The following is a 17,219-nucleotide window of genomic DNA, read 5'->3' as shown; positions in this document are numbered from 1 at the left end:
TAGAGTGACACTGGTACACTAAGGGAAGGTTGCAAATGCAAACTCCAAAGACAGAAGCTGCTTGGTAGAAACGGGTATTTACAGTCATTCAATGGCACATTCACTGAAATAAGGAGTGAAGAGGAAGAAACCTTTAAAGCGAAGCATGGTTGCACAAGACACGCATGAAACCACAAGACAATAACTTCACGGAGAGAAACAGAAGAGCAGAGTGGCCACAGGTTCTCTGATCTTTGGTAAATCGCCCCAAGAATTGCAATTATTTAGTTTAAAAGCATCCTCTTTATGCCGAGTGCAGTCTCAATCACACCTCCATCAGACATTTTGTTCTTTCTTCACATCAAAAGACTAACGGAAGTGGGCATTACCTACATTCATCTTAAGCTCATTGTTCTTCTCTTTGGAAATCATTCCAAGAGTTTCATTAATTTGCTTAAGTGACACACAATTGTTCCATGTTTGGAAAGAATCACCTTATAAATCCATGAGTACCGTAGTTTGTCTTGTCTTGATGTCCACAGCCCCTTTACAGGGAGCAGACATTATCTACATTCATCAGAACCTCAATGTTCTTTGATGGAAAATCCTCCAAACAGAAGATACCGAAAACATTTTGTCAACAAACACTTTTTTTCATGACGATGACGAGACGATAACGAGCGAAAAACGTGTTTTGGGTGACTAAAACAACGAGCCTAATGCCAGTTTTCGCCTAATGCCAGTTTTTGTCTGACGAGACGAGACGAAAATGTATAAATAGTTTCCGTCAAATGTTCACATTGTGTGATATTTTATGTGTAGTTAGCTGCATCGTAGCAGTGTCTGGTTGTCTCACTCATGTGACGTGCTGCGCCGCCCCACTCACCAGTGCAGTGTCCTCTCCAGTCTCAAGGCTTGCACTCACGGTAAAATTTGTTTTCTTATCTTGGCCAAAGAGAATATGCAATGTTGCTTTAACCTTTAATGGTCTGTGCTGAGTGATCATCACACACTAAATGTAACTCATAGCGTTAGCATAGCATTCGTATTAGGCTAATGCAAACAACGAGCGTCCTCTTAACTCTTGGACAACTTTTTACATACAATTCAAGGCATCCAGGTGGGTATAATTCATTGAAAATAATATACAGTTTTCCTGCTGAGTGTGTATTATCACTCAAGTTGGTGTTGTCCTTGTAGATGCTACAATATGTGCTCGTCTGTCAATGTTCATTCGAAATAGAAACTTTTTTTTCTTTGGAGTAAAATTTAATTTTATAGACGAAAACATTTCAAGTAAATATCGACTAGAACTAAAGGAAATTAAAGTCTTGAGTGTTTGTCAACAAAAACTAGACCAAGACAAACACATTTTGAGATACCTAAAATATGATGTAGACTAACTAGTACACTGGTACCTCTACATACGAAGTTAATTCGTTCCAGGACCTTGTTTGTAAGTCAAAATGGTGGTATGTCGAGCAGGATTTTCCCTTAAGAATAAATCATACAATTCCATTAATTCGTCATACAGCCGGAAAACTTACACTAAATCCTTAATAAATGCTGCTGGTATGATTGCAAATATCAATTACACAGACCAAAATAATTTATGAATAAAAATCAGAATGATTATAATATTTGTACCAGTAATAATTTAACGAATCGGGTTCTAATGTGGCGGGTGTGTTTTGCGTTGTGTACCTGAGCGTGGCTGACTTGACGGAGTGAGAGAGGACATTTTACTTTCACTTTGTTCAGCTGCGGCGGACAGAAGGCATGTTGTGTTTCACAAGTTGTGAAATAAATGATTAAAAACTTGACGAAACTGGCGATTTTTTGGCAATGTTACCACAATAATAATTGTCACCATAACTGATAAAGACTGGCGAACGGAGGTCGGAGGAGGACCGTCGAGATCGTAGACATTCTACGGTCATATTATCGAGCCAGTTAACGCACGGCACACCACGCTCATATTTTTCTCTCATTTTCATCTTCATTTCAATGGTAAGCCTAAACTTTTTCCTTTTTTTTTCACCACCTGCACTAACATTCTCGGAACCTATGTTGATTTCTCTCACAAGAAAATCCGCCGTGCGACCGTCTTGCAGGAAAACAAAGAAAATGCGGCATTGTCGTAAATCGTCGTACTTCGAGCATTTCGTCAGATGTAGAAACAAATGGCGAGTCAAATTTTACAGCGGATGTCGAAAACATCACGTGTCAAAGCGATTGTATGTCGAGGTACCACTGTATTATCGTCCAAAAGACTGACGAAAATTAAAAGGTTTGCCAAAAACAACACTGCCTCCAAAGTGTCAAGCCAATCCCTGAAACAAAAGTGACATGCCTAAAAATGCAGTTCAGCTCAAAACAAGCCAATAAAAACCAGTGATGTCAGACGCCTTGCCAAAATGAAGCAACAATGACCTTGGCAATGAAAGTAGTCAAAGTAACTGCATGGATTCCAAGCTACAAGGTGTGGTTTTAGGAAGAATATACCGTTCTTAGAATTTTATAAGAGGTTTATATTGAGAAACGTATTAGGCGCACAGCGTTGCTGTACTCTGAGACCCAGTATTCTTTGTATGTGTAGTGTACATAAACAACTTGATGGCCCAATATGCCCAACTTTTTCGTACTTCTTGCCGAATTCTTCCCAAAACAACACTCTGACCCGATAGCATCATGTCATGTTGGAACTGAAATTAAAGGCAAATATGTGAAACAGTCATCATGGGGCATCAGCCTGCCGTGTCGGGACTGGGGTGACGGGTGTGGGGAAGAACGGGGGATTATCGGGTTACGGATGCTATACTTTTTTTTTCCATGTTCCTACCCAACAAATCTAGTTCCTTGGGGTCCCAGCTGGAGCACTGCGCTAACCAGGCTCTCGCCTTCATTAAGAGCTGGCGGCATTCTGGGAAGATGTAGCTTACTGTGTCATACACAAAAACACATACAAGACACACACACAGGCAACACATAGGTGTGAGGTCAATGAACGAAGACGTCAATGAAATGTCACTTTGATTAGAAGAAAGGAGATTTTGTACGTCTGGTGCACAAAATTCCAACAAACGTCCAAAGTGACGAAATGGCGGGTTACATTGGTTTGTTACACATTGTTGTCAATCATCCATTACAGATGATTGTGGGTGAAATATAGACTACACTCTGGATTGGTCGCATCTCGATAAACAGCTTTAGGTCGGGCTAGCAGTTCAAGACAGGATGGAGTCTTAGAATTAGGGTTTTAAACCAGGGTAAGGGTTTTAAACGAGTGTGGGTGTTACAAATTTGGGTTTCAAGCCAGGGGCAGGCTTTTATGTCTGGGTTAAGTTTTCAAAACAAGATTTTGACACAAAATTCCAAATTTTAAGGGTGTAAAATGACAGCTTTTCAAAGCTGTGGTTTGGATTTTACCAAGGATTTCAAGCCAGAGATGGTCCATCGAGTCAGGATTTAATGTTTGGGTTTCAAAGTAGGGTTTAGGTTTCAGGACAGTTAAGGTTACAAAATCAGGTGTTCTCACCAGGTTTAAAGGGATCCACGGATAAAAAGGCTTGTAGTTCTTAAAATATAAATGTTATTATGAGTTAAAATAATTTGATATTGAAACTATTTGCAAAATTAGTTCAACTAGTTGGTCGCCATTGTTGCTGATGTCGCAGGGCGGTGACGTCACATGGTTGCCCTGCCGGGCTGCAGAGTATGACTCTAGCGAAATAAACTTGTCATCTGTTCAACCCTTTCAATTTGAACCCGAGAGGAACATCAATGAACATGACAGCACTGTCGATATTTGACAAAACGTGCAGCAAAAGCAAAATGAACAGGAAAGACGGGATGAGACGAGACGAGAGTCGGGAAAAAAAAAAAAAAAACGGTGTTCTGCCAAAATGTGCTACACCGGCGAAACGTCCTACGAGAGGCGAATTTGACACCCAATAATAATAGTACCCTAATTTTCACACTATAAGGCGCACCTGACTATAAGCCGCCACCCACCAAATTTGGCACAGAAACGCCATTTGTTCATAGATAAGCTGCACTAGACTATAAGCCGCAACTGTCCTCACTGTATTATGGGATATCTACACCAAATGATATTAACCGGTAACATTTTATTTGACAGCTGCATCATATGACTGTCAGAAGACCAAATGAACCACGATGAAGCATTGAACCAATTGGCAGCGCTACAGATGAAAATCACAATCAAAATTCATGATCTGTGCTAATTATTTCTTCGGTTACTGTTCCAGTTGTTTCATTAATTGCTAGTTATGGTATTTGGTAACACTTTAGTTGACAGTGGCCCCATAAGACTGTCAGAAGACCAAATGAACCACCGTAAAGCTTTGAACCGATTTGCTGCAAAGCTTCATAGCTTCAAGAAGCTTCATTTGGCCATCACTGCTCTCTTAGGGGAGACAGTCAACCTCTGCTGTCTCCTGCTGTCAACACTGTTGTCATCCAACATGCCTCCTAGCATGTATTGCAGAGGTACGGATGTAAATAACAATCAAAATTCGTGTTCTGTGATATTTCTTCAGATACTGTTCTAGTTGTTTCATTAATTGGTGGTATTTGATAACACTTTATTTGACAGTGGCGCCATAAGACTGTCCTTAGACAATCATAATTATGATATGACACTCTCATGAGCTTTTATGAAATAACAGATGTCATTTTGTGTTATCCGGCAAATTATCTCACTTTTGAATGCATTTAAAACATCCAAGATGGACAGAAATGGAGTTCGTGACATCTGTCATAAGCATTCAGAATTGTCCATGATAGTGTCATGTCATAATTATGACAGTCTTATGACAACGCTGTCAAATAAAGTGTTACCTATATTAACCCCCAAAAAAATCAACAAATAAGACACACTGGACTATAAGCCACAGGTATCAAAATGAAGGAAAAAAGTAGCGGCTTATAGTCCGAAAAATAGGGTTATATCAAATAAGGGTGGTTTAAATATGCTACGTGACTAATGTGGTCAACAGATCAACAATCTGCTTTAAAGCTACCACAAGAAAACACAATGCTTAAAAGTATGCGAGGGAAACACATGCAAAAAGTATTTGAGGCAATGGAAAGGTAATAAAAGACTCAATAAAACCATAAATAGTAAGTACTCGCTGCTTTTAGCCGATGTGTGCATGTGTTGGATGCTCGCCGCGTAGAAAGAATTGCAGTAACCCGGTAGTATTCGTCGAGTAACAGTGACAATCTACGTCATTACCCCGAGCCTCTATAAAAACAAAACATGTACTAAATATTATGTATACTGTATATTAGATTAGATATATTAAATTGGATTTTTAAATCAATGCCAATATTTTATGTGTTTCTAATATATTTTAGTAAAAGAGAGCAATTGTGGCTTATTAGAGCTTGCAAGTCTTTAAGTCTGAGGTTCCCTTTAAAGTAAAATTTGGTTCTCAAGTTTGGGTTCCAGGCTTTTTTCTTCCCAATTTCAAAAGCCCAAATATGAGCATTCTCTAACTTTTAACAAACAAATTGACATAAAAGATATTCAAAGTGCTCATAAGCATGAAATGGGCTTTGTTTGGACTCTTAATCTAGGGCACGTGCTGGGAAGAGGTTGATGCAGTCACACAATCGAGTGGACACGCAGATGACTGGAAATGGCGGTGGGCAGGAAGCGGAAGGAAGATGTCATCAAAGCAAAGTGCACAGAAGCCGCTTAGCAAAACATCTCAAAAAACACAGTGAAAAAAATCTTGTTCTCACCCCAGGAAGTGCGCTCCAGCCGGGCCCACCTCCACTAGCCGGCTAGCCAGACCCTCGCCCTCCACCATGGGGGGCGGTGACGCCAGCTTGTGCCGCTTGACCAGCCGACACGTGATGCGCGTGGGCGCTGTGCACTTCCTGGGTGGGATGATGATGCGCATGCCATTGTGGCGGCTGCCTCGCATGGATCCACCGCGGGCGTCCACCATGAAGCTCACGAGGAACCTGAGAACGGAGAGGGGAATGATAAGGATGAAATAGAACCTGAAGTGCATTCCGGGTGGTGCTGTAATGATTATTGATCAATATCATTGTTTTTATAGATAAGCATCAATGCTTCAGTGTCAGGAGTGCTTCATCCACATGAAACTCTAGTGTGTGTTTTGTCTCCCCATGGGGCGCTGCAGTGAAGCATGCAGGTGTACTCAAAAGAATTTCAAGGGTCAAGGCTTTTTTTATAGCCCTTGTCCAACCTAAACACTTGTCTGGTCACTAGAAACGACAAGATCTATATTTGAAAATGCAGCCTTCATTATTTTTAAATGACTTTTGCTTTGAAATACGATAATTATTTTTCCATTAAATTAAAAAAGTTAATGTTAAATATCTTTTTCCTCATTAATTGTACTAATTTATGAAAATATATTTGAATAATTTAGCCCAAACTTGTAGAGAAATGTTCCTAAACTCTAACTTTTGCTTTGGTTTTATAAGATGTTGACATTTTGCAAATATATTAGTTTTAGTCCTAAAATTTCAATTTTATTTAAAAGTTTCTTGTAAATGTTTCTTGCTATACAGTGATCCCTCGCTACTTTGCGCCCTCAGACCATCGCTGCTTTTTTTCTTATAAAAAATAGATAAATACAGATGAGGTGTCCCGAGTTAATCACGTAGTCTCTCTCACCTTCCCTCCCTGCTCTTTGTTGGTCAGGCAGAGCACTGGATTTGCTTATTAAACCCATCAGACAAAAATCTTTGCAGATTTTTACTCTACTCAAATACCAGAACAAAGTGCAATTTTTTTGGTGGGGATATTTTACGCTTTTATTGGTTATTTTTAATGTTAAAGTTATATTGTATTCAATGAGAAATTAGCATTTTATGTTTGGCTTTTTGAAGTTGCGTTTTGTCTCAGCCATTTTCAAAGAGCCAAAAATAGCAAAAAAGAGGGCATGCTAAACCTCATGATCTGATTTCGATGGTTAAAGTTCCGTCCAATCATCTCCAAGAAGTGGCAATAGCAACCAAATTCAGTGTATTTATTGATCTAGGGTTCAGCATGCCCAGGTCTGAAGGGGTTAAAGTTAACGATGATTGACAGGCGTTTGGGTCATCGTTTAATCATCGTTTAACTTGTGAAACAGTTGCTGTGGTAACTCATTGTGTGTAAGTGAGCAGATTGAGCGGATTTGAGTGAATTCACTCAATGGACTCACTCAATGAAGTATTTAATGATAATAATATACTTTAATCTTGTTTAAAAATACTTTGGTGGGATAGTAACATGTTTAAAACTTATCATAATTATAACCTTTTAAATGCTTAAAAAACATTTATTAATATGTACATTACGTACATAAAGGTTTTTAAATTATACTTTTGGAAAAAAATGAAAAAACATCTTATACTGGTATGTATCTCTTTCCAATGCTAAATCTTAATAAATACATTGGACACGCACACACACACACAAAAAAAAGGGGGGGGGGGGGGCGGTGTGCTACTTCACGGTTTTTCACTTATCGCGGCAGGTTCTAGTCCCAGTTGACCACGAAAAATGAGGGATCACTGTACTAAAATTATATTATCATTAGAGGTGTGCGAAATTTCCAATTCTTAAATTATTTGCGGTGCGAAATTTCCAATTCTTAAATTATTTGCGGTACGGCGGAAGATTCGAGAATGATTCATAAACATCTAAATTCCGATTATTGAAATATGCCAAGTGGAACTAATACGCAGTCAGCGCGGTCTTCAGGACGCACTGAGGAACGGACCGAGAGTAAAAATCGTGCTCAACTCATGGCTCTGGCTCAACTCATGCCGCTAGGTAAAAACACAATAATACCTGACTGCTGCCGACAGCCGGTACAAAATATGCCCACATAATGCTACGGTAGATATTACATGTATAAAGTACTAGATGTGAAATGACAGACTCGGCGGCGTTAGCAGCACATGAGTAGAAAACTAGATGCGAAATGACAGACTCTCCGGCATTAGTAACAGCCACCATCTTAAAGCAGTGGACTTCTCTTGAAGGCTGTTGTAGCGAACTTTCCGAGCGAACCTAATCAACTTTTTATCTGAAATACCCCTAAATCGGCAAAATCTTGAATTGAATCTATTTTTAAATGATGAAACAGTTTTAAACTTTCACATGTCGAAAGTAGAGGGGAAATTATTGAATAACGGGAGCAATTTTAACTATAACGGTTGATTCACAACATTAAATTAACTGAATGTAGTTTATAACTGCTGATACACAATGGGGACTTGAGTATTTTATTTACTGTTTTAAACTGTTAACTTGATACTGAAATAGTAGTTTATTTAAGCCTGAAAGGATTTTTGTGAAATTTTTGTAACTACGTATGTAGTTAGCTATGTACGAAACATTAAAAGCAGCTAATAGCTTGAATGGGGGCATCAATAATTGATTTATAATCGAATCGTAGCCTCTGAATCTCAATCGTAATCGAATCGTTAGGTGCCCCAAGATTCCCACCTCTAAATATTATGTAATGATATATACTTATACTGAATATGAACAAATTACTTTTTGTTTTAAAAAACATAATTCTCGTTATTTTCATACCTTTACACCAATCTTATTATCTAAAATATCAGATCCAAAAACTTTTTCCCATTCTGGTCGCATTATTATTTGCCTTTATTATTGTCTAAACTATTGTCATCCGCCATTTACATTTATTGTGTATTTGGAGTTATTATTTTTTTTTAGATAAAATAGAATTTCATGTGTATACCATTACCATTTTGTAAAGAAAAAACTTTTTCCAACATTTTCTAAAATACATCAACTGCGTGACTCACTAACACACACAATCAAACATGCACAAACACCCGCTAAATCTAAATTGTGTCCAAAAGTGTTGTGAGTGACAAAACCACACCGTGCACCAGTCATTTTACTCAGTGTACGTACTGTACAGTAAGGTGTTATTCACAAAGAGCACAGCAACCAAGTGGGATCTGCCCTTCAAACACAAGAGCCTAAAAACTCCACCACGAGTTGAGAAGGACACATTTGACGTAGGAAGAGAACAAACAGCAGCTGCTGTGAGTGGACAAAGGGAGGAGGGGTGAGGAAGAGTGAGTGGGAGAGCGTGAGCGGAAACGACACAATCGAGGTCGCGTGGCGGCGGACGACAACAACGAGGACAAATCAATCCATCAATCAGTCAGTCGTCACCTGCTGTCGTACTGCGGGAGCGGAGAGGAAAAACTGCGGGATGGATGACAACAGAGCTCGGTCACGCACATTTACCGTCACTCTCATCACGCAGTAAACATTGATTTAGTGAACGGTGCAACAGTACATGTATTTGGACTTGGAATGCTGCACTACAAATGTGTGTGTCTAAAATTCTTTTTGGGGTATAACTCCAAGTTACTCTTGCAACAATTTTAACATTTATTTTCTACAAACTCCAAGGTACATCAAAATGTACCTTTAAAACTAAAGCTAGCTTTTTAAAAAAAATATCTATAGCTACTATTTGTTTTCAGACAAAATTTTCCTCAATATGCTTTTGACTGGAAGTCGCACTTGTAAACTGGTTTTAAACAGCAACATGCTAATATGAAGACCAGCAGGAAAATAAACCAGCAGACTGTAAACTTAACTCACGAATAGTTCACTTTCCCCCCCCCCAAAAAAAAAAATGTTGCAGATGTTCAGGGGCGTAGGTTTGGTCTGCATGTACACTTGTTGCTGGGGACGGGCCATTCTTAATGATCAATGCAAAACAAATCTGTATTGACTTATACTAACATTTATGTGTATTGGTTGAGCCTACACCGTTAAATTTGAACATTTGTTTTCAAAAAGAAGCATTTTGAAAACTTCCAGAAAAAAATCCGGATTTTATGAGCAAATTTAAATTGCATTATTTGAACATAAATTATATCAACATACACAATAAATACAAGCTTGTTAATCATCTCTTAGCTACCCAGGAATGCAAAAAATAAACCTTTGTCTTAAGACCACTCAACATTGTCTAAATGAAGAAATTAAATATAACATAAAAAATCTCTGTCAGGGAATAACACAAAAATAAATAAATAAAAATGGAGCCTCCCTTCAGGTAAAACACTACAGCTTTTGTCCACGAGCACAGCCAAACTCAACAAATTAATAAAAGCTCCTGTGGTCTGACCACATAAATAAAATAAACCACATAAATAAAATAATAGGAAAATTGGGGAGAACGGGGTAAACTGTTCACTACATTTCTCACAGTTTAATTAAAGTTAACAGTAGAAAACACATAAAGGAGGACAATTCTCTCTAAGCAGCTAACTAGAGTTTTGCAGGTTAGCAAGTTCACAGAGTTTAATGTGATGCTAACTCTGACGCAGGTCAGACATTCAGTAACAAAATTAGTGGTTAGTTCCCTACTTCCACAACATTGACGTCTTTTTACATTTCTTACAGTGGCTGCTGCTGGCTGAAAAAAAAAAAAAACTTCTAATATCGCTAATATTTAAATTCTGTGTGTGTGTGTTTGGGGGGGGTGGGTCAAGTCATCAGCCAATCAAATGTGTGTTTAGGAGAAAAAAAAAATGGACCGACACATTCAGTGAGTGAAAAGAAGTACATGTAAGTCTGAACATAATGAAAATAAACAATTAAAACATATGGGAAGACAATCTAAACTGAAGTCAATATATAACGCAAATCAGGTTGCTTAAAAGTTGGTGGGGAGAATTTGAGCATCCTAAAAAATTGCTAGTGTTTTGTCCCTTCCGTCCCTATGCAAACCTACGCCCTTGCAGATGTTGCAGCCTCTGGAAAACTAAAAAAAAAAAAATTTCAGCCTAAAAAGGAAGACAAAATATTGATTTAACACTTGTCATAAAAAGATTATAAATTGTAAATGCTAAACTTATCTTTAACAGTATATTTCTATTTTAATTTTCGAAAGGTGGTACAACTTAGATACAAGATTTTATGCACTTTAACATTTTGTGTACAATTACGTTGATCTTTTTTAATTAAGTGGAAAATCCAGTCCACTGTTAGCAATTAGCATTTTATCAAGTATAATTTATACAGTACATACAAACGTATTTGGGTGTACAGTTACATGCCTATTTAACTCGCGTAAGCGGATACACTTTAACCTATACAAAACAGTTATAAATACATTAAAACTAGTAGCTCGTAAAAAAATATTTATCAACCTTATATTTTACAATGGTATTGCATTGTGTTTGTGTGTATCTTCAATTATGTTATAAAGCAACTATCCACTGTGTAATCCGTACAACAAACTTATTGATTCAGACAAAGTTAGCCCTTGCTTACCCGGAGTGGATTGGCGAGGAGACGAGGTTGACATTATCCATAGCGTCTGGTGTCCAGCTGTATCTTCTCAGGGAGTCGTTGTCGCAGTCTTTGGCAACCGCTAAGTGCTGCCAACACCACACAGTAAAGTTATATACAAGATAGTATCACCAACAACAACCAAAGATAAAGTTGCTAAAAAGTCATGCGCGCAACATAAAAATGAATAGAATGGCATCGCTGTGTCTTGAGGTGAAAGTTAGGAAACAAAAAAGCTTTTGTAGTGATAATGAGTGATGTATATAAATGCAAACTGAACATAATAAGGCAGATAAACAAGAATAAAGTGATGTTGCGTCAACATGTACCTTGTTGTGGTGTTCTAAAGTGAAAGACTTCTCCCTACAGAGCATCTGCAGCAGTGTGGGAGTAGACAGTTTATCATTGCTTAGCTAACAAAAATGTTCGCTGATGTTTTGTGAACAAAATGAACACAATATTGCCTTTGTCACATGGATACCTAGAACCTTTATCACTTTTTCCTGGATTTTGAAGATAAAATATGGTGATGTATTATTTGTATACATTTGTTGTTCTACCATTTGTGTTAAAATTTCCATTGCTTAAAGGGACATGAAACCAACAAAAATAATATAGCAAAACAGATGGGGTTATTTTAAATACACATGTACCGTAATTTTCGGACTATAAGCTGCTACTTTTTCCTCTCATTTTGAATCCTGGGGCTTGTAGTCCAGTGGATCTTATTTGTTGATTTATTTGGGTTAATAGGTAACGCTTTATTTGACAGTGGTGTCATAAGACTGCCATAAGACCGTCATTATTATGACATGACAGTATCATGGGCATTAATGAATGCTTATGACAGATGCAATTAAGTGTCATCCAGCAAATTATGTCATTAACTTTTACATCCATTCTAAAGTAAGATAAATGGCCGGATGACATTAAATGGCATATGTTATAAGCATTCATTAATGCTCATGACAGTGTCATGTAAAACTGCAACTGTCAATTATTTTAGTAGTCGATTAATCGAAGAACTAGTTAGTTCGAATATTCGTGTAATCGGATAAAGAACATGAAAAATTAAAATACCTGAGCTGAGCCACAAACGGTATAATAAATAATATAAATAATATATATATATATATATATATATATATATATATAATGATTTTTTTTTTTTTTTTTTTTTTTTTTTTTTTACAATGCTCCTAACAAATGGTTCAGACACATGTTCCCACAAAAAAAACGGCTAAATATACCTATAATCTAAATTACGAATGGATTAAAAAACATGAGCTCAAACAAAAACTTAGCTTATGTTGGTCTGAACAGGGAGCAGTTGGATTTAGCCATGTGAAATGAGGTAGACCAGAGGGTAGTGTATCCACCCTAATTAATAAAACGAAATGCAAATGCTTTCAAAATAAACCATTACAATGCCACTTTAATTAAACGAATACTCGAAGCAACAAAATTCAATGCGAATATTTTTTTCTAATCGAATACTCGAGTTAATCAATTAATCGTTGCAGCACTAGTGTCATGTCATTATTATGACTGTCTTATGACAGCCTTATGGCGCCACTGTCAAATAATGTGTTACCAAATACCTTAACCAGCAATTAATGAAACAACTGGAACAGTAACTGAAGAAATAATTAGCACAGAACATGAATTCTGATTGTTATTTACATCTGTAGCACTGCAATGCATGTTGGACGAGAACAATGTTGACAGAAGGAGGCAGCAGAGGTTGACTGTCTCTCCCAAGGGAACAGTGATGGCCAAATGAAGCTTCTTAAAGCAATGAAGCTGTGCAGCCAATTGGTTCAAAGCTTCATGGCGGTTCATTTGGTCTTATGATGCCGCTGTCGAATAAAGTGTTACCGGTTAATATCTTTTGGCGTAAATATCCCATAAAACAGTGAACACAGCTGCAGTTTATAGTCCAGATTGGTATACCTATGAACAAAAGTCGTTTTCGTGTCAAATTTGGTGGGTGACGACTTATAGTCAAGTGCGCCTTATAGTCCGAAAATTACAGTAGTTGTTTTTTCTATAATTAGACATCAATTCGGGATTGAAAGTGTTTTTCATTGCTGATTCTGTTCTAAAGACTTGGGTAGTTTTTAACTATCCAGGCACATTTCGCACAGTGAATTGATACTACCTACCATGTCCTTGCTGGGTGCTAGAATCTCTTCAATCATCATGCTGTCTCGTGTAAACGAGCTTCGGTTGAGCGTGTTGGACCTGTCAGAACTGAAGGAACGCAGGCTTTGGCACGGGGTTGGAGCGGTGTGCAGGTTCACAGGATACCAAGACAACAGCCACAACGATGACGGAAGAAGGAAGGGAGGGAGGAAGCGTTGAGGAGCAGGTAAGCAGGAGGATAGTTGACCAAGGTATATAGGGAGAGGTGAAAGTGAACAGAAAGAGGGGGAAAATATCACATTAAATGCATGCAGCTTCCAGGAACCAGAACTCTTTAAAAAAAAAAAAAACACTTGAGTTTGAAGTACTTTTCAACTAACTGGGATTGCTATGATAGGACCTTCCGACAACAAACAAACATGGTTTTTAGGCAGTCTGAGCTGTTGTGGATCTCTGCAAGTCCCCTTGAACAACAGAGAACTTGGAAAATGACTTTTAAAAAGGGCCAGTTGTGCGATTGTCAACCATGATAGCGCTCCAATGAAGTGATGCAGTGTATGAAAGAGAAGCGGATAATGAATGACGGAACTTTTCTCTCCACAAGCTGAAAAATGACTCAGCAAAATCTGCTGTTGTTGCCATGGCAACGTGTATTGGGGATGACTGACTTCATCCAACACGTGCACACTTCCCTTAACGCACTTGTTCTCATTTTTGTGTATTGTGTTTTTAATAAAATGTTCACGATGCCGAACAATTAGGTGCTGCAGAGGTGCTGCTAATATTTAGTTCAACAGGAGGAAAGCACTATTGTTGACATTTACAATAGCAGAAATATGAATACTTAATAATTAGCTGGCATTTGTAACACAGCTCTTGTATAGGATCACAGCTTCACTGAATTTGACCTTTTCTAAACTTAATTTGACATTTGAAAACATAACATATTAACTTCATCAAGCAATTTAACCCCCTAACACTCTGTGTAGTGTATTCTAATAAATTAATTTACAGTGGTATGAAAACATATCTGAACCTTTTGGAATTTCTCACATTTCTGCATAAAATCACCATCAAATGTGATCTGATCTTGGTCAAAATCACACAGATGAAAAAACAGTGTCTGCTTTAACCAAAACCACCCAAACATTTAAAGGTTTTCATATTTTAATGAAGATAGTATGCAGACAATGACAGAAGGGGGAAAAAAGTGAACCATGACATTTAATATATTGTGCCCCCCCCCCCCCCCCCCCCCTTTGCAAGCAATCAATTGAACCAGACACTGGCATGAATCGCTTTCTTTAGGTCATGCCGCGCATCTCAATGGGTTTCAAGTCTGGACTTTGACTTAGTCACTCCAGAACGTGTATTTTGTTCTTCTGAAACCATTTTGAAGTTGATTTACTTCTTTGTTTTGGATCATTGTCTTGTTGCAGCATCCATCCTCTTTTTAGCTTCAACTGTTTGATAGATGTCCTCAGGTTTTCCTACAAAACATCCTGATAAACTTTTGAATTCATTCTTCCATTAATGATTGCAAGTTTTCCAGGCCCTGAAGCAGCAAAACAGCCCCAAATCATGATCCTCCCTCCACCATGCTTCACAGTGGGGATGAGGTGTTGATGTTGGTGAGCTGTTCCATTTTTACTCCACACATGACGTTGTGTGTTAATCAGCAACTTTGGTTTCATCAGTCCACAAAATATTTTGCCAAAACTTCCGTGGAGTGTCCAAGTGCCTCTTTGTCAACATCAAACGAGCGACATTTTTTTTTTTTTTTGACAGCAGTGGCTTCCTCCGTGGAGTCCTCCCATGAACACCATTCTTGGCCATAGTTTTACATAAAGTTGATGTGTGCACAAACACTCTAGGGTTCTTTTCTACCTCTCTGAGTATTCTGCACTGAAGTTTTGGCGTCATCTTTGGTGGACGACCACTCTTTGGGAGAGAAGCAACAGTGCTCAACTCTCTCCATTTGTAGACAACCTATCCAACTATCGATTGATGAACATCCAGACTTTTAGAGATGGTTTCGTATCCTTTCCCATCAACAAATCAACAATCCTTGAATAGTCTTCAATCAGCTGTTTTGACCGAACCATGATGCACATCAGACAATGGTTCTCATCAAGACAATTCTTACCAGGTGTGCGTTTTATAGTGGGCAGGGCAGCTTTAAACCACTCATAAAAGACTGGGCTCACACCTAAGTTAAATTGTCTGGTAAAAATTGGTTTTAATTGATCTTTAAGTCTCCTGATGCAGAGGATTCACTTACTTATTTTTCCCCCTTCTGTCATTGTTTACATGCTATCGTCAATAAAATATGAAAACCTGTAAATGTTTGGGTGGTTTTAGTTAAAGAAGACAGTTTTTTCAACTGTGTGATTTTGACAAAGATCAGATCACATTTGATGTGGTTTTATGCAGAAATGTGAGAAATTCTAAAAGGTTCAGATACTTTTTCATACCACTATAGCTATGATATTTATATAGCAACACACTACATGATGCAAACTGAAGGACAACAATACTACGTCCTTATTTGGGCGACAGGCAAGAAAATCTGTTCGGGTCCCCGGAAGCTTGATGAACGAAAAGCATAAAAATCACAACAAACAACAAAGCTATCGCGAGCAACAACAACACCACACTAAGATGGCACACACAACAACACGACTAACAAATTAGTCAATCAAACGAACACCAGAACGCTACTACATCTTCTAGATTAAGAGGATTAGAATGGGGATGTTGGGGAATAGTATGGAGGTTCTGGGGGCTTTAGCAGCATGCCGTCAACCTTACCTGACTTTGGGACTAACGCGTGAACATGAAGGAGAGAACATAACATCATGAGCCACAAAAGCAGGATGGATCGAGATGAGGTCGCGCACACACATTTTTTCAATTTTTCTTTTTTTTGGTTAACATTTACCCCCGAAATATGTTCATATGTTATGGCCATGTAATCGAAAATGTTTCTAATTTCCCGTTGCTTGGCAAAAAGTGTGTCACTCTTTAGATATTTGGTGACGCACCATTCCAGCAACCCCTCCCACCGCCCGTTCAATGTTGCATAAGTGTCAATATTTTTGCAGAGAAATACATTTGCCCTTTGAAACAAGATCGGCGCATCCTTGAGTGAATGGGACGACGCATCATTACTTATGGATGGCATCAGGCTAATTAGCTTTTGTGAATAAACTCCTCTCCTCTTGCAGCCATTTTGTGAATGGAAACAGCTAGTGCACACAAGTAAAAATGCACTTTAGCTATGGAAACCTCTCAAAATAACGTATTGACAATAAACTCGAATTAATAACATTGAATAAATCTCTTATAGACATGATAAAATAGTAGGAATCCGTACTAAACAAACCACACGGATCATACTACAACACAAGTTTTGATTTCATATGAGAGACAAAATGTTATTAGACATACCAATATAACATTGTTTAAACCAAATAAAACTGGGACCTCATACTATCTAAGGCAGGCATTATACAGTATTTTTCAAACCCCAAAAGTTCATACATCTTCATGTCCAGCAATTTATGCATGGCGAACAAAATTATGGAAACAGCGAGACTTTTGGATAACGGGTGCTCACATACAGTGAACACCTAGTACAGTGCTTCTCAATTATTTTTTGTTACGCCCCCCCCAAGGAAGACGTAAATGTTTCGCGCCCCCCCCAAACTCTGCCGCCACTAAATAGTATCATTTGTCAATAATA

General features: G+C 38.1%; 1 protein-coding gene across 10 annotated transcripts in view; it reads right to left on the bottom strand.

Moving 5' to 3' along the window:
• The window catches only part of LOC130909316 (ankyrin-3-like), a 127,200-nt gene that overhangs the window by 42,830 nt on the left and 67,151 nt on the right, over positions 1-17,219 (bottom strand). For 9 of the 10 annotated variants that reach the window (XM_057825612.1, XM_057825608.1, XM_057825607.1 and 6 more), the window contains 5 exons: positions 13,495-13,597; positions 11,659-11,703; positions 11,312-11,418; positions 9,191-9,223; positions 5,752-5,976 (listed from right to left, as the gene is read on the bottom strand). In XM_057825612.1, coding sequence (XP_057681595.1) covers positions 5,752-5,976; positions 9,191-9,223; positions 11,312-11,418; positions 11,659-11,703; positions 13,495-13,597 — 513 coding nt within the window. The remainder of the gene's footprint in view (positions 1-5,751; positions 5,977-9,190; positions 9,224-11,311; positions 11,419-11,658; positions 11,704-13,494; positions 13,598-17,219) is intronic. The other variant, XM_057825613.1, reaches the window with a different exon arrangement.

This window comes from Corythoichthys intestinalis, chromosome 21, assembly GCF_030265065.1.
Source record: "Corythoichthys intestinalis isolate RoL2023-P3 chromosome 21, ASM3026506v1, whole genome shotgun sequence".
NCBI lineage: Eukaryota > Metazoa > Chordata > Actinopteri > Syngnathiformes > Syngnathidae > Corythoichthys > Corythoichthys intestinalis.
The sequence above is the reverse complement of the archived record's forward strand: the minus strand, read 5'-3'. Positions and strand labels throughout refer to the sequence as shown.